The sequence below is a fragment of the Chamaea fasciata genome, unplaced genomic scaffold (genome assembly GCF_029207755.1).
Source record: "Chamaea fasciata isolate MVZ Bird 193981 ecotype frontalis unplaced genomic scaffold, bChaFas1.0.hap1 SCAF_6, whole genome shotgun sequence".
NCBI lineage: Eukaryota > Metazoa > Chordata > Aves > Passeriformes > Sylviidae > Chamaea > Chamaea fasciata.
The window spans coordinates 68,094,511-68,111,380 of record NW_027094091.1 but is presented as its reverse complement, the minus strand read 5'-3'; the positions used below and the strand labels follow the sequence as shown (position 1 = coordinate 68,111,380).

The 16,870-nt window shown below is 38.3% G+C and overlaps 1 protein-coding gene across 3 annotated transcripts in view; it reads right to left on the bottom strand.

Moving 5' to 3' along the window:
* The window catches only part of TRPC3 (transient receptor potential cation channel subfamily C member 3), a 33,401-nt gene that overhangs the window by 3,429 nt on the left and 13,102 nt on the right, over window positions 1-16,870 (bottom strand). For 2 of the 3 annotated variants that reach the window (XM_066186706.1, XM_066186704.1), the window contains exons 3-10: window positions 12,755-12,940; window positions 7,625-7,789; window positions 5,327-5,543; window positions 4,007-4,240; window positions 2,637-2,901; window positions 1,935-2,130; window positions 636-845; window positions 37-120 (exon numbers count right to left, since the gene is read on the bottom strand). In XM_066186706.1, the coding sequence (XP_066042803.1) occupies window positions 37-120; window positions 636-845; window positions 1,935-2,130; window positions 2,637-2,901; window positions 4,007-4,240; window positions 5,327-5,543; window positions 7,625-7,789; window positions 12,755-12,940 (1,557 nt within the window). The remainder of the gene's footprint in view (window positions 1-36; window positions 121-635; window positions 846-1,934; window positions 2,131-2,636; window positions 2,902-4,006; window positions 4,241-5,326; window positions 5,544-7,624; window positions 7,790-12,754; window positions 12,941-16,870) is intronic. The other variant, XM_066186705.1, reaches the window with a different exon arrangement.

The following is a 16,870-nucleotide window of genomic DNA, read 5'->3' as shown; positions in this document are numbered from 1 at the left end:
CTATTACTCAGGACAGTGATCACTGTATGGACTTACCTGATAGCGTGTTGGCTGATTGAGAATGCTGTTAAAACTGTGGGATTCAAAAACTCTGGAGTTCGACTGAGTGAAAAGGTTTAACTAGGAAGAAATAAGACAAAATTAAAGTAAATTATGGAATTCACAGTTAGGATTCAGCTCCATTATTCTTTTTCTTTAGACATGTTGGGGATCTTTCCATCTTTTACTATATTAAAGTATTATTTAAAAAAAAAACCGAAATTGCATTGAATTATGTGTTGGTTGCTTGTTTTTTTTGAACGCTGATAATTTTAGCCATCCTGTTCTGAGGACATAGGCTTAAAGTATCTTTAATCAATATTCAAGTAACTCCTTGTGGGAATTATTTGCATCTTTGAACACTCATCAATTTTTGTTTTAAATGCGTTTCCCCAGATATGGTTGTTCTAACAAAATTTAAGTCTACTTCTTGTTTCATGCACTAGGTTTAGGCAGTTTGAAATTGAGATTTATTGATATAAGTGATTAATTACTATCATCAGAAGCATGGATTATAGGCTAAAACAAAAAAGAAAAGAAGACTGCTGGACTGGACACACAATTCTTCACCGCAATGAAAAGATCTCAGAACCTACCCTTGATTTGGAATTGCCCATTCCCATTTCAATGTCCTTCTGTAGCCGTCTCCTCCTGCACTTAGAAAAGTTAATGATCCTCATGATGAAATAGAAAAAAGATTTGGGGCTTGGTACAAGACTGAAGGGTGGAGGTAATGTTTTTCCGTCATCAAAATATGACAGCCAAAGTTTAGAACGAGCAAACTTCCACTCTACATCACTGTCATCCTGTTTTAGGAAATAAAACAAATGATGCTCTTGGTTTTTATGAAATGCAAAGCTTCTTTCCAATGATGCTGCTTTGAAACATCTTTCTGGTTTTAGATAAAATGTTATTTTCTTGCTAGTAAGACTTCCAGCAGTTCTGCAAAAATGCAACCACTTTACTTAGTCTATTTTAACCAAATTTCACTTGCCTCTTTATGGCAGTATTTCATTGAGAATGCTTACTTCAAGCACATGAAGCATTTAAACAAGCATAATTTTTGCATCAAGTGAAAGCCAACATATAAACTCCCTGCTATTTAAAGTGGAGCTTTCAGGGTTTTTTTCAAGTCTTGTTTTTCTTATTAAAGTGGTCACATGAGTTTGGTACTTGCACAAGTGTTGAAGTATTAGACTCAAGGCAAAAAATGGCTTAAAATGGTAGTGCTCACAGCTTTTTACATAACTAGGACAAGCAACTCTGATTTATAACGGAGTATAGAAAATACAAACTTTGTGGTTCAGAGGAAATTGTGTTAAATACTGACAAACTTATTTTGTCCTAATGCATTCTTACTGAAGTATTCCAAGGCTGGATTATAACTAGTTTTCTCCTGCTGAATTCCCCAACATTTCCCAGAACTCATTGAAAAGACTGGGAATGACATATCCATTTGTACACTATGTCTTAGACAATCCTTCTTCCTGTTCATGTGAGTGTGTGCCTGCATCCATGTGAATGTAGTACTCTTTGAACTCATGGTCTGGAAAGCTAGCACTATAAATATACTTCTACTTTCATTTCAGCAACATAAGATTTATTTTTGAAACCCAAGTATCTTCAGTACTCTACATTTTCTGATTTGTTTTTTAATTGGAGTTGGATACCAAATATAATGTGTACATGGCACGAGATAAACTTGTTTACATCCTGTGAGGTTCTGCAGCTTGGCTGAGTTGCTAGATAAAGTCAGCCTTATTTTACACATTTTGTGATATCCTTTCCTGTGGCAATCTCTTCTTTGTACTTTTTGCGTATCACTGAAATAATTCCTATTAACTCTGCCCTTTTTTCAGCATAACAGAAGACAACAGCTTGAGAACAGAGCCCACCTCAATTTCTTGATATGAACTGTTGATCATAGCAATCAGCATGTTGAGCAGAACCACCACCATTGTGACATTGTATATGCCATAAAGAACATAACCAATGTTCTCAATGAACTTGTGATCGTATTTGAGGACAACAGAGGTTACTTCAGACAAGCCAAATATCGACCAAAATAAGGTCTTGAAACTTTCTTCCACTCTGTAGGGAAAAAGAGAGGAAAGCATTAACAGTAACTACACAAGAAATATGTAAGTTGTGTATTCAGTGATAAACAACCTCAATTAATTTGTCTGTGAATCAGAGCACTGGTCAAAACAACAAACATGCAAGGAAGCATTTTTCACAGCACTTTCCCTTTCTCCTCTGTGCTCCACCTATCCATCACATCTAATAGAGCTGTAACAATACATGCAGAACAATAGGAACTAGAAAGGTATTTTATATCAAGTAATATCCTCTTCCAATTGGTTGCCCACAAGTCTGTGTGATTGAAATATATACAGGTGAATTTTTGTCAGGCTGAAACGAAAGCTTCCATTATACAAACAGGGAACAATCGATCTTTTGTGTTCTGCTTTCTGAGGTGTTCAGTTTTATTTTAATGCTAAGAGAGAGCACACCATATCTCACAGTCTTTTTAATCTTAGTGAAAAAACCTGAAAGTTTTGATTGGCTTTTTACTTACAATGAAACCTCATACTTACGTTGTAAAGGCCGGGTTTAGTTTAGCTCCAAGATAGTAGGAGTACAGTATGAACATTCCAATCATAAATGCAAGAAATACCATAATAAAAAGGACCATAAACTTGAAGATATCCTTAACAGTCCTTCCAAGTGAGATCTGCAAGGGCCCAAAACTCTCATTTGCAGGCAGGATATATGCAATCCGAGAAAAGCTGAGAACAACAGCAATTGCATAAAGGCCTTCAGATATTATCTGGGGATCAGATGGGAGCCATTTATCTCTAGCTGGAAGATAGGAAATACCGGGGTTACTCATTTATCACCATCTTGAGGAATAAACCTTGATAGGATTTTTCCATTAACATGTCTGAATTTAGTTGAGACAAATATTTGAAGAGTCTAATAGTTGCTGCTCTATTCCTATTTCATTGAAATTACAAATTATGAATATGAGTTACATTACCTTCTGTTAGAAGAAAAGTGACTTGAAGAAACATGACATTTTCTTTTGCAGTTTGCTTTTTAACCTGAACTAGACAATAACTAATTCCTTACTGCATTTTTTAACATGTCTGTATTAGCTATCTTAACAAGCACTACTCTAGAGCTGGGAAATTTATTCCTATTTGGTGTTTTATTGATGGGAAGTTAAGTGTTGCCTGATGAACAATTTCATTTATTAGTCACACCAAGCTTTTGCTTTTTGCAGGATATAACCTAGTTCCCATAGTGACCATAAAGATTTTTGCCAATTACCTCAAAAGAAATAGGATTGTGCATTTCACACACAATGTGCACAGAAACAATTGAGTTATACAGAAATTCATAAATTACTATGTGAATTCATGCACCATCTTAGGAAGAACAACAATGAATTAAAATGCATTTCATATCAAAATACCCAGTGTTTCTAATGTGTATTTACATATGCACAAGACTAGATTGGTTATTTTGCAATTAAGGTAAGTAACAAAACCAAGTCTGCTGTTACAATATATTGACGCCCATCCTAAAATACACTCAGCAGCATTTTCTTGTGTTGCAAATACAGATTAATCACAGCTTGCTTGACAATTTCTGCACTGCAATAAGTATTTAGTAGTTTTATTCTACTTAAGAAGACCTTCACAGGGCCAGCATCCTTCCTTTAGGAGGGAATACTGATAGATATTTATGAACATGAATAACTATCAAACAACTGAACCAAGAAAACGAGAAAGGAATCACATCAACATTTCATCTGTTGTGCAATTAGCCAAGAATAAAATATAACTTCCAAATGTTTAAAATCAAGGGGGTCAAATTTAGCTCTAGGATAAAGAGAGGCTTCTAAATGCATCCTTCAAGCTTTCCTACGTTCAGTTCTGTTTGGCAGAAAAACTAAGCTCACCATAAGTAAAATATTCAATTTCTGGAGGAAGTGTGACCTCCGAGAGGTCGTTCTCCTCAATGTAGTTGTCCACATACTGTTGTGCTTTTGTGGCCTGAAGGAATGCCAGGAGCCTGGCTGTGAAAGCAGCAATGAAAATGGACAGCATCCCAAAATCCAGAACATTCCATAATTGCAAGATGTATTCCCTGGGTCCTTCCAGCCACAGCTCTTTGCATTCTGACCACATCATACCTGCAAGAAGAAATGAAAAAGCACAGCAATGTTTGCCAAACTGTTATCATTTAAATTCCCTGTATTCTCCCATTTCATGGAAGTGGGTGATAACAGTGGAGCAGAGATTCACTTATTTGCAGTATCACAGCATCATCATTCCCTTCACTAAGGTTATTCTTTCTTGGTTTCAACAGGGTTGATCAAATAGCAAGGTATTAATTGAGATTATTAATGGAAATATAGTTCCGACATCACCCCACAGAAGGTAGAGCAGAGCCTTGATCTTGCAGTGAAAGTATTGTGGCCTAACAACAAAACCTCTGTAATTCCAAAGGAGGAAAAATAAAGTGTGGGGAAAAAATGTCCTCTTATTTTCTTACCATTTACATTCCTAAGCCACTTCTGAATCAGACAGTTTAATTTTTCCACAAGAACACAACTGCCCAACAACACAGATGACCAAATATGAAGGGCACAATTATATTACATTTTTTCCACTTTACAGAAAAGGATGCTATTCAGCATACAAAGTGGAATATGGCTATGTGTAATTCAGTTTTCTTACTTAAACTTCTCAGAAATTAATATATGTGGATTTAATCCAGATCACAGCCTCACCATAACCATGAGATGCAGTTACTGTGAATCAAGACTTTTTGCTTGATTCAAAGATGTTTCTCAGGGAAAATAAAAACCCAACAAATAACAAAATCTCGACCCCACAGACTTTTTCTTGTTTCCCCGGCTGTGTAATTCAAAGGGACTGCTGCTGCCATCTCAACCACACTCAGAGCAGCCACACACTGGATTGGAAAATCCCAGTCCTTGCCTTTTGTCAAATAAAGAGTATAAGCTGGAACTCCCAAAAGGCAGCACGCAACTGATACTCATCTTCTACCTTGACACAGTTTAGGATAAAGCAGTGCTTAAACCAGGAGATACAAATGATTCACAATCTGTCCTAATGCCCTGTTACCTGCCCTAAGGGTTTATTAGTTGCTGCACACAGCAGCTGGATCAAAGGTTTGGCACCTGGGCTTCTCTCCTCCCTTTTAGAATTTCTATTTGCAGGAAAACAGGAAGATGAAGGGGCAGTATACCTACCGAGAACCCAGACCATGATCAGCATTTCTGTCCAGGTGAACTGGGTGGTCTTCACCCTAAAGATCTGCTTGGGGTAATCAGTAACAGTGACATTCGGCAGCGTTGTTATGCCCTCAAATCTGTCTGAGGCATTGAACACCAGCAGGCCTAGGAAAATAATGAAGGATGCTGCATGTGCCACAAATTTCATAAATGGGCTTCGAAGAATTCTTCCAAGCTGCAAAGGCAGAATGAAAGCAGTCACTCAGTTTTCTCAAAGGAACTCCAGGCGTTCCCGAAGCATAAATGGGCACTCAGAGCTCAGGAGAGCCAGAAACCTCATTCTTTTAAAGGATATTCTTCCCAGAGCACTCAACTGTGATGCTTTGCCATTTCAGACAAAAGGCTCCCACAGGGAGCTGCACAGAGTATGTTGTCTTACTAGTGAGTGCTCATGTTATCCCATAAACTCTAGATGGCAATGTCTGAGGGGAAACACTCCAAGGAATTGCAAATGTACAATGGCAGTGACCAGGAAGAGTTTGTAAAGCAAGCCCAGGGAAAGATAAATTATTAAAATCACCAACTCCAGCAAAACATTTTCCCTAACAACAAGAGTGTTCTATTAACTTCTCTGTAACTACAGCTCTAGGAAAAATTAGTTGTTTTCTTATCTCTGGTTACTGTATTCCAGTCAAAGAACACATGTTCAACAGCTCTAAGTGCCAAATAAGTACCTGTGTCTATTAAAACTAACAACTGTTCCACAAAACAGACTAAGAAAAATAAGATCAAAAACACTAGTGATTTTTAAAATAAATTCTGCAGGTTTAATTCACATCTGCACCTGGTAAATGAACAAAAAGCAGCAGTAGGGGCAGTCTGTCTGCAGCAGAAGAGGGGACAAGCTACTTCCAGAAGATCACATGAGCTTTCTTATTTCAAGGAATTGTTTTCCTTGAAATTTGGGTCAGCTACTGTGAACTAAGCAAACCAGCACACATTAAACTGCATTTACTACCTGGGCAAACAATCTCAGCTTCCCTTCCTGCTCCTGACCTTTAGAAAGCATTTTGTAATTGCAAGATCCAACAACTGACTGGAATGTATAGCGCTTTTATTTGACATGAGCACCGACAAAAAACATCAGATGTTTCTGCTACTGGGAATTAGAGCTCAAGGACAAATGTCACTTTTCCATATTAGACACCAGCTAAAAATATATTAATATGTTCCTATTATATGGAGCTGTGAGGAATATATTTACTAAAGATATTAATGCAAAGTGACATTTCAGAGGATAATGAGAGTAACAATTACACTGTTTTCACAAAGGTTCATCATTAAAGCAAATAAATATTTAACCCAGAGAAATAATCAGGTTCCCTTCAAATATGCAGATGAGAAAAACCTTATCCTCTTTGAGATGAACTAAAAGAATGAAATACAAAAGAAACTTGCATTTCTTTGCTTTACACTTGCTAAGGAAATAAAATTGGAAGACCACATACAGCATAGGAGTAAATGTACTTAAAATTTTTTAAAATGTTAATGCAACAGAGAAATCTTTTATCTGATTTACCAAAGATCTATCAACACACCTGATTTGCAAATAATTCATGTGCTACAGACTACCAGGATTTCAAAGAAACTGCTGTTCCTTTCCTTGTGAGATCAGCAGGAAAGGTGGGAGCATGCTTAAACTTTAACATAGTTTTAAAAGGTCAGAGTTTACAGCTATGCTCTTTCACAAATATACCCCACTACATGGTCGGAATGATGCATTTAATTTAATTTCTGCTCTATGGTTCAGCTGGCAAACAGACCTCCTAGGGCTGGGATAACAAATATTTTACTTAAGATTAAGTTCTGCATCAGTAAAGTCAACAGATGTTCTGCTAATGGTTTATATGGGAACAGCATGAGACCTTAGGATGCCACCAGAGGAGACTTAATAAAGAATCCGAGTGGTGACTTTCAAAAAATCCATGTTACTAATACAAATAAATTACACAGCAGTGACTGTGAGGTGAGTACAACCTAGGGAAAATTATAAATGAAAAAGAGCTCTCAGAAAAGGTTATTTTTCTTTCCTTCAGCTTAATGCTAATTTATATTCACACTTCATCATTGTGGTCCCCTCTTTACAGTGCAAATAACAAGAAAGCCCTTAGCATCTTTTGGCTCAAGGTTAGAGATGGCTAAAAATATCATTAATTAGTTAAAATTTGGAAGCAGCAGAAATTGCACATTGACTGCCAGAAAAGGAAAAGCAGCTCTGAGAACAGCACAAGACATACAATTTATAAAATTCAGTACCCTGCTACAAGGTGCAATCCAATAACCAATGGCTAGAAAGGGAAGGCCCAATGCCACAACCAGCACCACCAGACACTTGATAGCTATGGTCTGCTCCCGTAATCCTGAGAGATTTTCATACCAGATTGTCAGTAGCTGTTGCTGACAGTTTGGATGGGCCACAAACTGCAAGGAAAAAGAAAGAAAAACCAAGACATGCTGTCATTAATAAGAAGAGTTATGTAACTGCTACGTGCACAATCGCGATCACCTTCAGGTCTAAATCAACACCAGATATTTAAGAACCATGGCTTTTTTCTCATTTCCTTTAAAGCAAACATTAATAAATGAGAAGAAACTGCTACTGATGCCTTAGTTTTAGCTTTCATGTTTTTCAGATTCTGTACTGCCTAGGTGTGTAGTTCTGAGCCTCATGTTAAGCATTGGTAAGCTCTCTTCACAGAGCAGGTAGACAAAAGAATTCTTTTCCAGATGCAGACCAAGGACAATGGTTACAAGTTTTCAGGCCCAAAAGCAGAAACAACAGTGGACTGAAGAGAGAAAACAAGAAGGATGGGACTTCCTAATCTGAAGCTGTAGTTGGAGAATTAACCCCAATATGCAAATGGACCAAAACTCATAAAAGAGTGAAACCTTGTGACTGGTTGTCCATTTTGTGACCATTTTGGGTCCATCTTGGGTGTTGCCCTGGCCAGGCTCTTGTACTGCCCAAGGTGTATCCTTTAAGGCGTTTTAATAAATACCTACTTTATTCTTTTTGTTTTGTCTAGTCTCTCTTCCAGGTTAGCCTTCCCAAGGCATCACCACATCACAAGAGCATGTGGGACAACAGTTAAGCACAAGGGTGAGCAGCCTGGTTTTCACAGCAGTTTGAAGAAATCTGGTGATATATTTATCGATAACCAGTGAATCAGAACAAAGAAGGCCAAGTGTTTCACAAAAAAGGGTTTGAAAATAAATCTGATAACCAGTAATTTGTGTTGGGTTAAGAGTGATATTTGATATCAGTTGGTTATACTCTGCAAAAAAGAATTAAAATACTGTAAACCTTGGATAACCACTTTATTATCCCTTGCACTCTGCAGAGATCATTATGTACTACATACACTGTTGTTTGCCAGGTCTTGTTTGCAAAACTCTATCAATATTCCAAATCTCATTAAAAAGTGCATAGAGGAGTACAACAGGACAGACTTTTTAAAGAAAATCAAATTAAATCATTGGCAATGAAAACAGGGAACCTGAAACCTCTCAAGAAGAGCAATCTGAAACTGCTGCATGAACTTTAAAAAGGGAGGTGATCTTCATACTTAAATCTACTTTGCTGTAAAATAAAGTCCCTAAGCATTTTGGTGTGTGATGCATTAAGCAGTTACTTCACATATTAATGTAGTTTGTACATAAAGTGGAGTGGCCAAGAGAAATAAATAAAGAGATTGTAAAAAAGTCCTTTAAGAAATTAATGTCGACTCAAACTGCTTCTGTTCTTTTTATTAGGCTGTCACCTTTGAAGCTTACGCACCATAAAAACTGCCAGCCTGGCCCATTTGAGAAGAGATTGGGTTTTTGTGTTTGTGCATTCTGACATATGCCCCCAGCCTCTTCTTTTGCTAAGATAAATTTCATTGTCAACTCAGGACATCAAAGGGACAAATCCCACAGCAGATTAACTGTGGACAAAGGCAGGAAAGTAAATAATTATTTCAAATTACAAAGACATTTTTAAAATCAGGCTTAAAACTGTAGGGAAGAGGAGGGAAGAAACACCCACATCATTCCTTCTGTTACCACAGGGAATGGGAAGAAACAGTAAAGGAGCTTTAAGGAAGTTTACCCAGGGTTGGGAATCAGCCCATGGGCCCTGTGGCGCCTCATCCACAGCTCTGTGCTGGTTTATTCTCCTGATCTATCAACTTTTTGATCTGACACTAAGAGGAGATCTGCTATAACTTTCAAAAAAACAAAGAAAAAAAAAAAGAAAAAAAAAAGAAAGGGAAGATTTAGTGAATAAGATGCCAAGGGTTATGGGCAAGTTCTTCTCTGGCAGCGAGTCTAAAGGCTCTTGAGAGGATCTTAGCAACTTATTCAACTGCTGGCAACTGCACAATGTGTACCACTTCCAAGCCCTTGGAGCAAGTTGTGTCACTTCTCATCAATAATAGCTCTGAAATTCATCCCTCCTCTCTCAGTCCTCTCTGAAATACTTAAACTGATGATTATGTTGGTTTTATTTTCAGCAACTTTAAACTATGCCCACCCCTGTTGCCTGTGTGTCTGTATTACCTGTATTTGCCTGCAGCTTCGTCTCCTCCAAGGACAGTAGGTTCACATCACATATTACTACTGCTCACATCATCCTACAACTTTGTTCTTCCTGCATTTCTCCTCTCACTCTATTTTCCATGCAGTTTCTCAGTTTTCATTACATATGTTGAACTTATTATCACGTGTATCTAATACCTTCAGCTCCAAGCAGAACCCCAGTGAACAAAAATGATGCATGAGAACAGTATCGGTCACTAAAAGAAAAAATATCCCAATTTTAATGTAGCTGCTTTTCCAAGCATAATTGACAGTAACACTTCTGATGTTTTCAGTTTCATGACCACGAACCAAGTCATCAGTATGTAAATATTTTTCTGTATGACTCAGAGTGATTATGTTATTTATTTCTACCATCATAATGGCTGGGTTTAGATGGAGCAAGAACAAATCCTGGCACACTCTGATACACTAACGCACAAAATACAAAGACAATTTTGCATCTTCCTTCTTATCTATCAATTGAACACTTCAGGGTTTGAAAATTAACTCCTGTGGTTTTATTCCAGCTCTTATTGATTTCACTTGAAAATTCCATCCTGATTTTTGTCTCGGCAAGAACTGCAGATTAGTTGGGCCGGTGTCAGCTTTTCTCTGGAATTTTGTTGGCAATCTAAAGACAGAGTTGAGACACAAAACTAAAAGCACTAATACAGCAGTAATTCAGTATAAAGAGCAAGACTCATTTTTTTTCTTTTTTTTTTTCCTCCTCTCTCTCTTAATTCCCTTAGTCCTTCTCTTTTGGAGCTGCAGTTTCAGTCTGAACCTTAGCTTCAAAATCACATCATGTTTAAAAGATGGGCTCCACTTCGGTGCAGTACCTAGGGCATTAAGTGCAAGAGTTTCATTACTAGTAGAATTAAAAACTCCCTTTCCCAAGCAGTGAAGTTCTGACCACATCTGCTACTTGTCATATGTTTTTTCCTGCCTCTCCTCCCTCTGTATAGGGCATAGGCTCATTAACTATTTCATGGACCTGCTGCTCTGTTTGGCTGCACTACTGCCAACAGGGAACTGACCTTGACGGACCTGACCTGGAAGCACAGCTAGAAATACAGAAAGCTAAGGAAAATCTGCCACATCCTTGCCTGCTTCCTATGAAATAATTCCATGTAGAGTTTCCACATCTGAACCTGTTCCAGTCAGCATATCACTAGAATCTGTCACAGCTCTGATGGAGCAAATCCCAGCATCAAAAGACCATGACAGCAGAAACATTTCCATCCTTGCCATGCCTTGTGTAATGGGCACTTACAGGGAACTGCGCATGTATGAATATGGTAACAACTCTGCACCATCTATTTCCTCCCACCAGGATCATTCCTCTTGTAGGTTCTGAACTGCATTTGTTGTGAACTGCAGCCAGCACTCTGAGTTTCTCTCTTGCAAGAGAAGGGAACAAGTTTGCTATGAGGAATTTTTTTTTTGGTCCCTATTTAGATTTCTGTTATTCTTAACAGATCTGTGTGGCCCTTTGCTCAGCAGTGAATTTCATCAGTGACAACAAACTCATAAAAGAAAACCACAGCCTTCAGTGTGAAAGCTGAGACACGAGCCTCAAAGTTTTCATACACATTAAACTGCAATAGGATAAAGAATGTATATATTTACACATTACAGCATGCTTATGCACTTTGATTGTTTTCTCCCCCTATTCCATTTTTTAAAATTAATTTAATGCTTATATATATTTACCTTGATTTTTGGCAAATAATATGCATTTATCTGTTGCAGACCAATTCTATACTGGAAATGATGACTTGCTGCTTGGGATCTGTGTTTACAATTTTTGTTCTCAATCTTTTGGAGCTGTCATAAACATCAGCAATCCCCAGTTCTGGCAGGGTCTTGCCAGAAACAATTAGTTTTATATGGCAGATTGGCTCAAGAGGTGGCCACAGAGCACAGGGTTATTTATTCTGAGAGACACAAGGCTTCTTGTGGAGATGATGAAACTATAATGGCTGTAAGGAATGGAAGCGATGCTAATCACGTAAATAGGTAGCTGTAAATAATGCACAGGCACTGCTGCATTTCCTGGCTCCTCTCACAACAGGACACAGTATTAACTATTTTGTGTGCTAGCCTAACGTGGGATCTTGAGGAGAACAACATAGCAATCCAATAAAAACTACTATGAAAGGATATGTATTTATGTCAAATATGTGATGCACAGCTGCATTTTTCAACACACAACATTCATTCACAAAATGCAAACTACTTTGAGAGTGGCATCAACTGAAAACTCTTGCCAAAACACCAGTAAACATAGGTACAAAGGTGAAGAACTGAAATTAATTGATCAAGCAGCCACAGACATATTCCATGCCTTTCCAGGACTGAGTTTTAAAATATTTTTTAAAGGAACAAACACATAAATCAGGTGGAATTTCTCACTATGACACATAGTTGCAGATGAGCTATTTATGGGTTGAAACTAACATTTTCACCAGCACTGCCTTCTCTTTGGATTAGGTATTATTGCATTGACTGACAGGAAGACACAGCCTGAGTGAAAGGCTGGCTCTACTGAAATATCCTTTGGGTTAATCAGGAGAAGGATCTGACCAATTGTGCAAAGCCTTGCGAACACACCTCATTTACATCACTGCAATGTCCTGCCACTTCTCAGCGGTGGCAAGTAGATTAAACTGAACTCCTTCATTACAGGCCTTTTCTGCCTTCTGAGAGTCTTGATTACTCCCACCACGTCTCAGCTGTGCATCTGACCACAGGTTCAGGACACCTGCAGAAGGAGGAGGTGGCATTGCCCTCCTGCCACAGCATCCGAGAGCTGTGAGGAGTTACCTTTTTGACCTCGTACTTAATGGCCAGCTTCACACGGCTCAGGGACGCTCGGTGCCTCTGCGCTTCCAGCGGCTCCGCATTCAGATCCCCGTTCAGGATGGCCTCCACCTCTTCTGAGTCCCGGCACAGATCCAGGACACCAACCACGAAGTCCTTGCACTGCATGGACAGCTTGCGGTAGTCGTTCTGGAACAGAAAAGGGCCCGTGATGAACGCGCTGAAGAGCCAATGGCGAGGAAAAAAAGACCTGCACAAGTTGCTAAAAATGAAGTGTTGGATTTTTACTGCGTCAAGGTTGGAATATATCAGATATTACGGGATTTTTGTATGGCAGAATCATTTGTTCTCTGACACAAGGTGAACATCTAACGGCATCTGTTTAACACAGCAGGGGAACATGACGTAAGAGTGTGATGAAAATAACCTGGATGGGCAAAAAGGGGCAGCTGAAAATTTAAGAGTTTTACAAACAAAGCAAGGCCAGGACTATCAAAAAAGTAACCTCACTCTCACAAAAACTTTGCTGACAACTAATGAAATAATTGCCTTTGAGGCTACAAATATCTTTTAGCTCTTTCTACACTGCTGAAGTGGCTGGTTACTCTTACTCTGATGTACACCAAGTACATTTCCCCCTTTTTTCTTTTCCACCCTCTGCTTCCCACCTTCCTTGGAATGTCTCACACCCAACAACTGGTGCAGTGGGTTACAAAGTAACTGCATAGAATAACAGGACAAACTGGACACCAAGGTTGTGGGCAAAACACCCTAAACTTCCTGTAAGAGTGCCCTGGAAAGATGAGGAGAATTCATCTTACATACCTGTTCAGTGTTTCCAAGGACTATCATATGAGTCAACTTCAAATATTTGCCTCTCTGTAATCTCCTTCCTCCTCTGACAAAACATTTGTGGCTGCATTTCAGAATGTTCAGCTAACTTTGTAAAGCATGCATATCTGAAATTTTGCCTGTACTTTTGTTTAAACTTGTAAATGTCGCCCACCACCTCGGTGACATTACCTATAAACTCTTATCTTGAACTCTGCTTCAGAAGAAACCTCCGTCTTCATTTTTGTGTCCATGGCCCCTCAGACAGATTTCTAGAAATTCTATACCTGAGATGTGGCCCCTGATTTCCTCACGAGGCTACAGCTGGAGGAAGAAACTTGACTGGATCTGCCAATTTTACCATCAGTGCCCAACTAGAAACAGCACAACCACCTTTTTCAATTACTCTCTAGATTTTCTTCAGGTTTTTTTTTTTCCCCTCCATCAGGCCACTAAAATACTAATTTGAGCCCTCCACATTTTTTGTGTTTTACTGTTCATTTCCAGACACTGCCTTTTCAAAATCACTTTTTGAGGGTGCAGATTGTCCCTTAGAGGTGCCCGTCTTCTCAAAAATGCTTCCTTACTGCTTCTGCCCTCATAATTTTCTCACTTTATCTCTTTTTTTTTTTTTTTTCTGAAACCCTCACTTTCCTATGTAATTTTACCTCCTTGTACTGGTAGCTATGCTAAATTTTCAACTTAGCGTCTATATAATGGGACAGAGAAACTAATGTGCTCTCAGTAGTTTCAAATTATTTTGGGAAATGATGGGAAAAGAGGCTGCATAGGGTAAGTGCAAGAATCAGCCATCAATCACATAGGTCAGATTCAGATATTAATCAAAATGAAACATTACTGGAGACAAACAAATCCTCCTAGAGAAGCTGTGTTCCTACCCAAGACTAACATCCCTGCTACAGACATGGAAACAACCAGTCCTAATCATAGACCTTAAACAGGATCCTGTTATTTCCTTTGGTCATAGAGGACAAATTAATTCAGTTGTCAGTGAAGCAACAGGATATAAGGTTATTTTAGATTTGTTTTTGGTAACCAGGGAGAAGAGGACAGAAGAGCTAATTATAAAAATAATACTGGAATGTGTGATTAAATTCAGTGAAGGGATAAGCAAGTTTATGTAGAACCAAGACTTAGGACTTTGAAAAAGGCAAAGTCTCATTAAAAAATTAATCAAGGCAGTGAAATATACTTGCTAGCATGGAGGTCTGAATGCACATAGAGCTTTTACATGAAATGTGATTAGATTTCAGACATTACAAAGATAAAAACCTTGCAAAAGAAGACTCCAGGATGGTGGCTAGAAAATAGCAGCAGTTAAAAAAAGAGGAACAGTCTTTCATGACAGCCTAGTCAAAAAAGAGCTTCATCACAGAGGCCAAAACTCTTAAGTATAAACTGCTAGCATTCAGGTTATGGAGAATATGCATAATGCAAAGCACCAGGAGCTAACACAATGTAAAAAGAAGATGGGGATTTTATTCACTGAAGAAAAAGGAGTGACTGAAGACAATCTAATAAAGCTAAAAACAATACCATGCCTTCAGTTTATTCAAGTCCTATGTTGTTTATATTGTTTCCACAAAAGAATTCCTAAATATCGGTGAGAACTCGAACACTCTTCCTTAAGCATCTAATTTAAAGCAGGAGTTGCTTACAAATTTCACTGCAGCTAAAGGAAGTATTTACTAAAGTAGATGGCTGAGCAAAACCCATGAAAATCATCACACAGAGCTTAACGTTAATTCAACAAGAATAAGACTGATAATCAACTTTTCTCTAATACTTTAAAGCAGCTGTAAATCTGCTATTCAAAGTGCATGGGAGGATATGCTTCATGCAGTGACTTCAGTAATAATACAACATAACTAAAAGAGAAAGTACATTCTTTCTTACCTGAATTTGCAGGCACCTTTAACTTTTCCAAGGAAAAAAAAGGAGTATTTGTTTTACTATTCTTTGTATCTAACCGACAGTCTAAAGTGGTATCTTATTGAGGTTTAATAAAGTTTAGTTTAGATGGTTTTGAATGATTCAAGTGCTTTATGACATAACACAACCCAAATTTTGTCCTTGTATGAATCAACATAGGCTGTCCAGTTGCAGGGAGAGGCTTCAATTACAAAGTGTTTTCTCATTCTTTTGCTAATTGTGAAGAAATAGAAGAAGAAATAGTGGATTTCTAATAGTTAGGAAATAACAAGTGTTATTTCCACGCTTTGCATGTTTGCCTACCACAGGAGTTACCCAGATTTCTTCTAATAGCAGTAGAATAGCAGTAACAACATGAATGACATGTTTCTTTATTGGTAAATACACCCCTTGCTAATACAAGTTATGCTTATTGCCAGATAAGACTAATGATACAATGGATGAGGTTTTATTCTATCCAATTTCAGGATTAAATACAACCTACATTACTCACAAATGCTGTTATGAGAACTGAAAACCAGTACGCGCATTCTTAATATCCCACTCTGGCTTTGAATCTTAGAGCAGGAAAACTCGTCAGATTTCCCTCTCCAGGTCTTTATTTACCTAAGTATTAACAAATCAAATTTATGCCAGTCTATCTGATTGCTTTACAGAATGAAACAGACAAACAGTACCCGATTCTCAAACAACCTTCTACCTCTAGGGTGTTATGTGGATATCAGAAGTTTTAATCTACGGTCCCAGTCATCCAAATCGCCTCTGCTCACTCCTGGGAACATACAAATGAAGCCACCAAATCAACACTAACAGTTGCACAAACATCTTTGTAACATCAAAAAATAACAGCCTACACCTTGCATTTCCCAGGTTTCACAGCTGACTCCAGCACATACAGGACAACCGATGATGACTGGAATTGCAAAGTTGTGTCTCACAAGCAGTTTCAGAGGACTCTGACACACACCAAAAGCTGGATCTCAGCCTGCCCAAATTTTTGCGTGTTCTGTTCTCACTTGTAACATGTGAATTCATCAGGAGCCTTGACAAAGAACATATCAGTCTGTGCGCAAAGAACGAAGCGCACAAACAGAAAACCTTCAGCTGATCGCACACGAGATTCGTGTGAAATTTACACTGAGCAATCACAGCCAGTCAAACAAAGTAGGGATCTGTGACCTGTGACAGGAGCCACGCTCCTGCAAGCACCAAAGTTCATGAGTAAGGCACAATTAATTCATAGTCATTACACTGAATCATAAATTTATGTTATTGTCTGGTAAACGGCCACTTTGAAACCACGTATACGTGGTGAGTTTGCACATGTAACTGTAT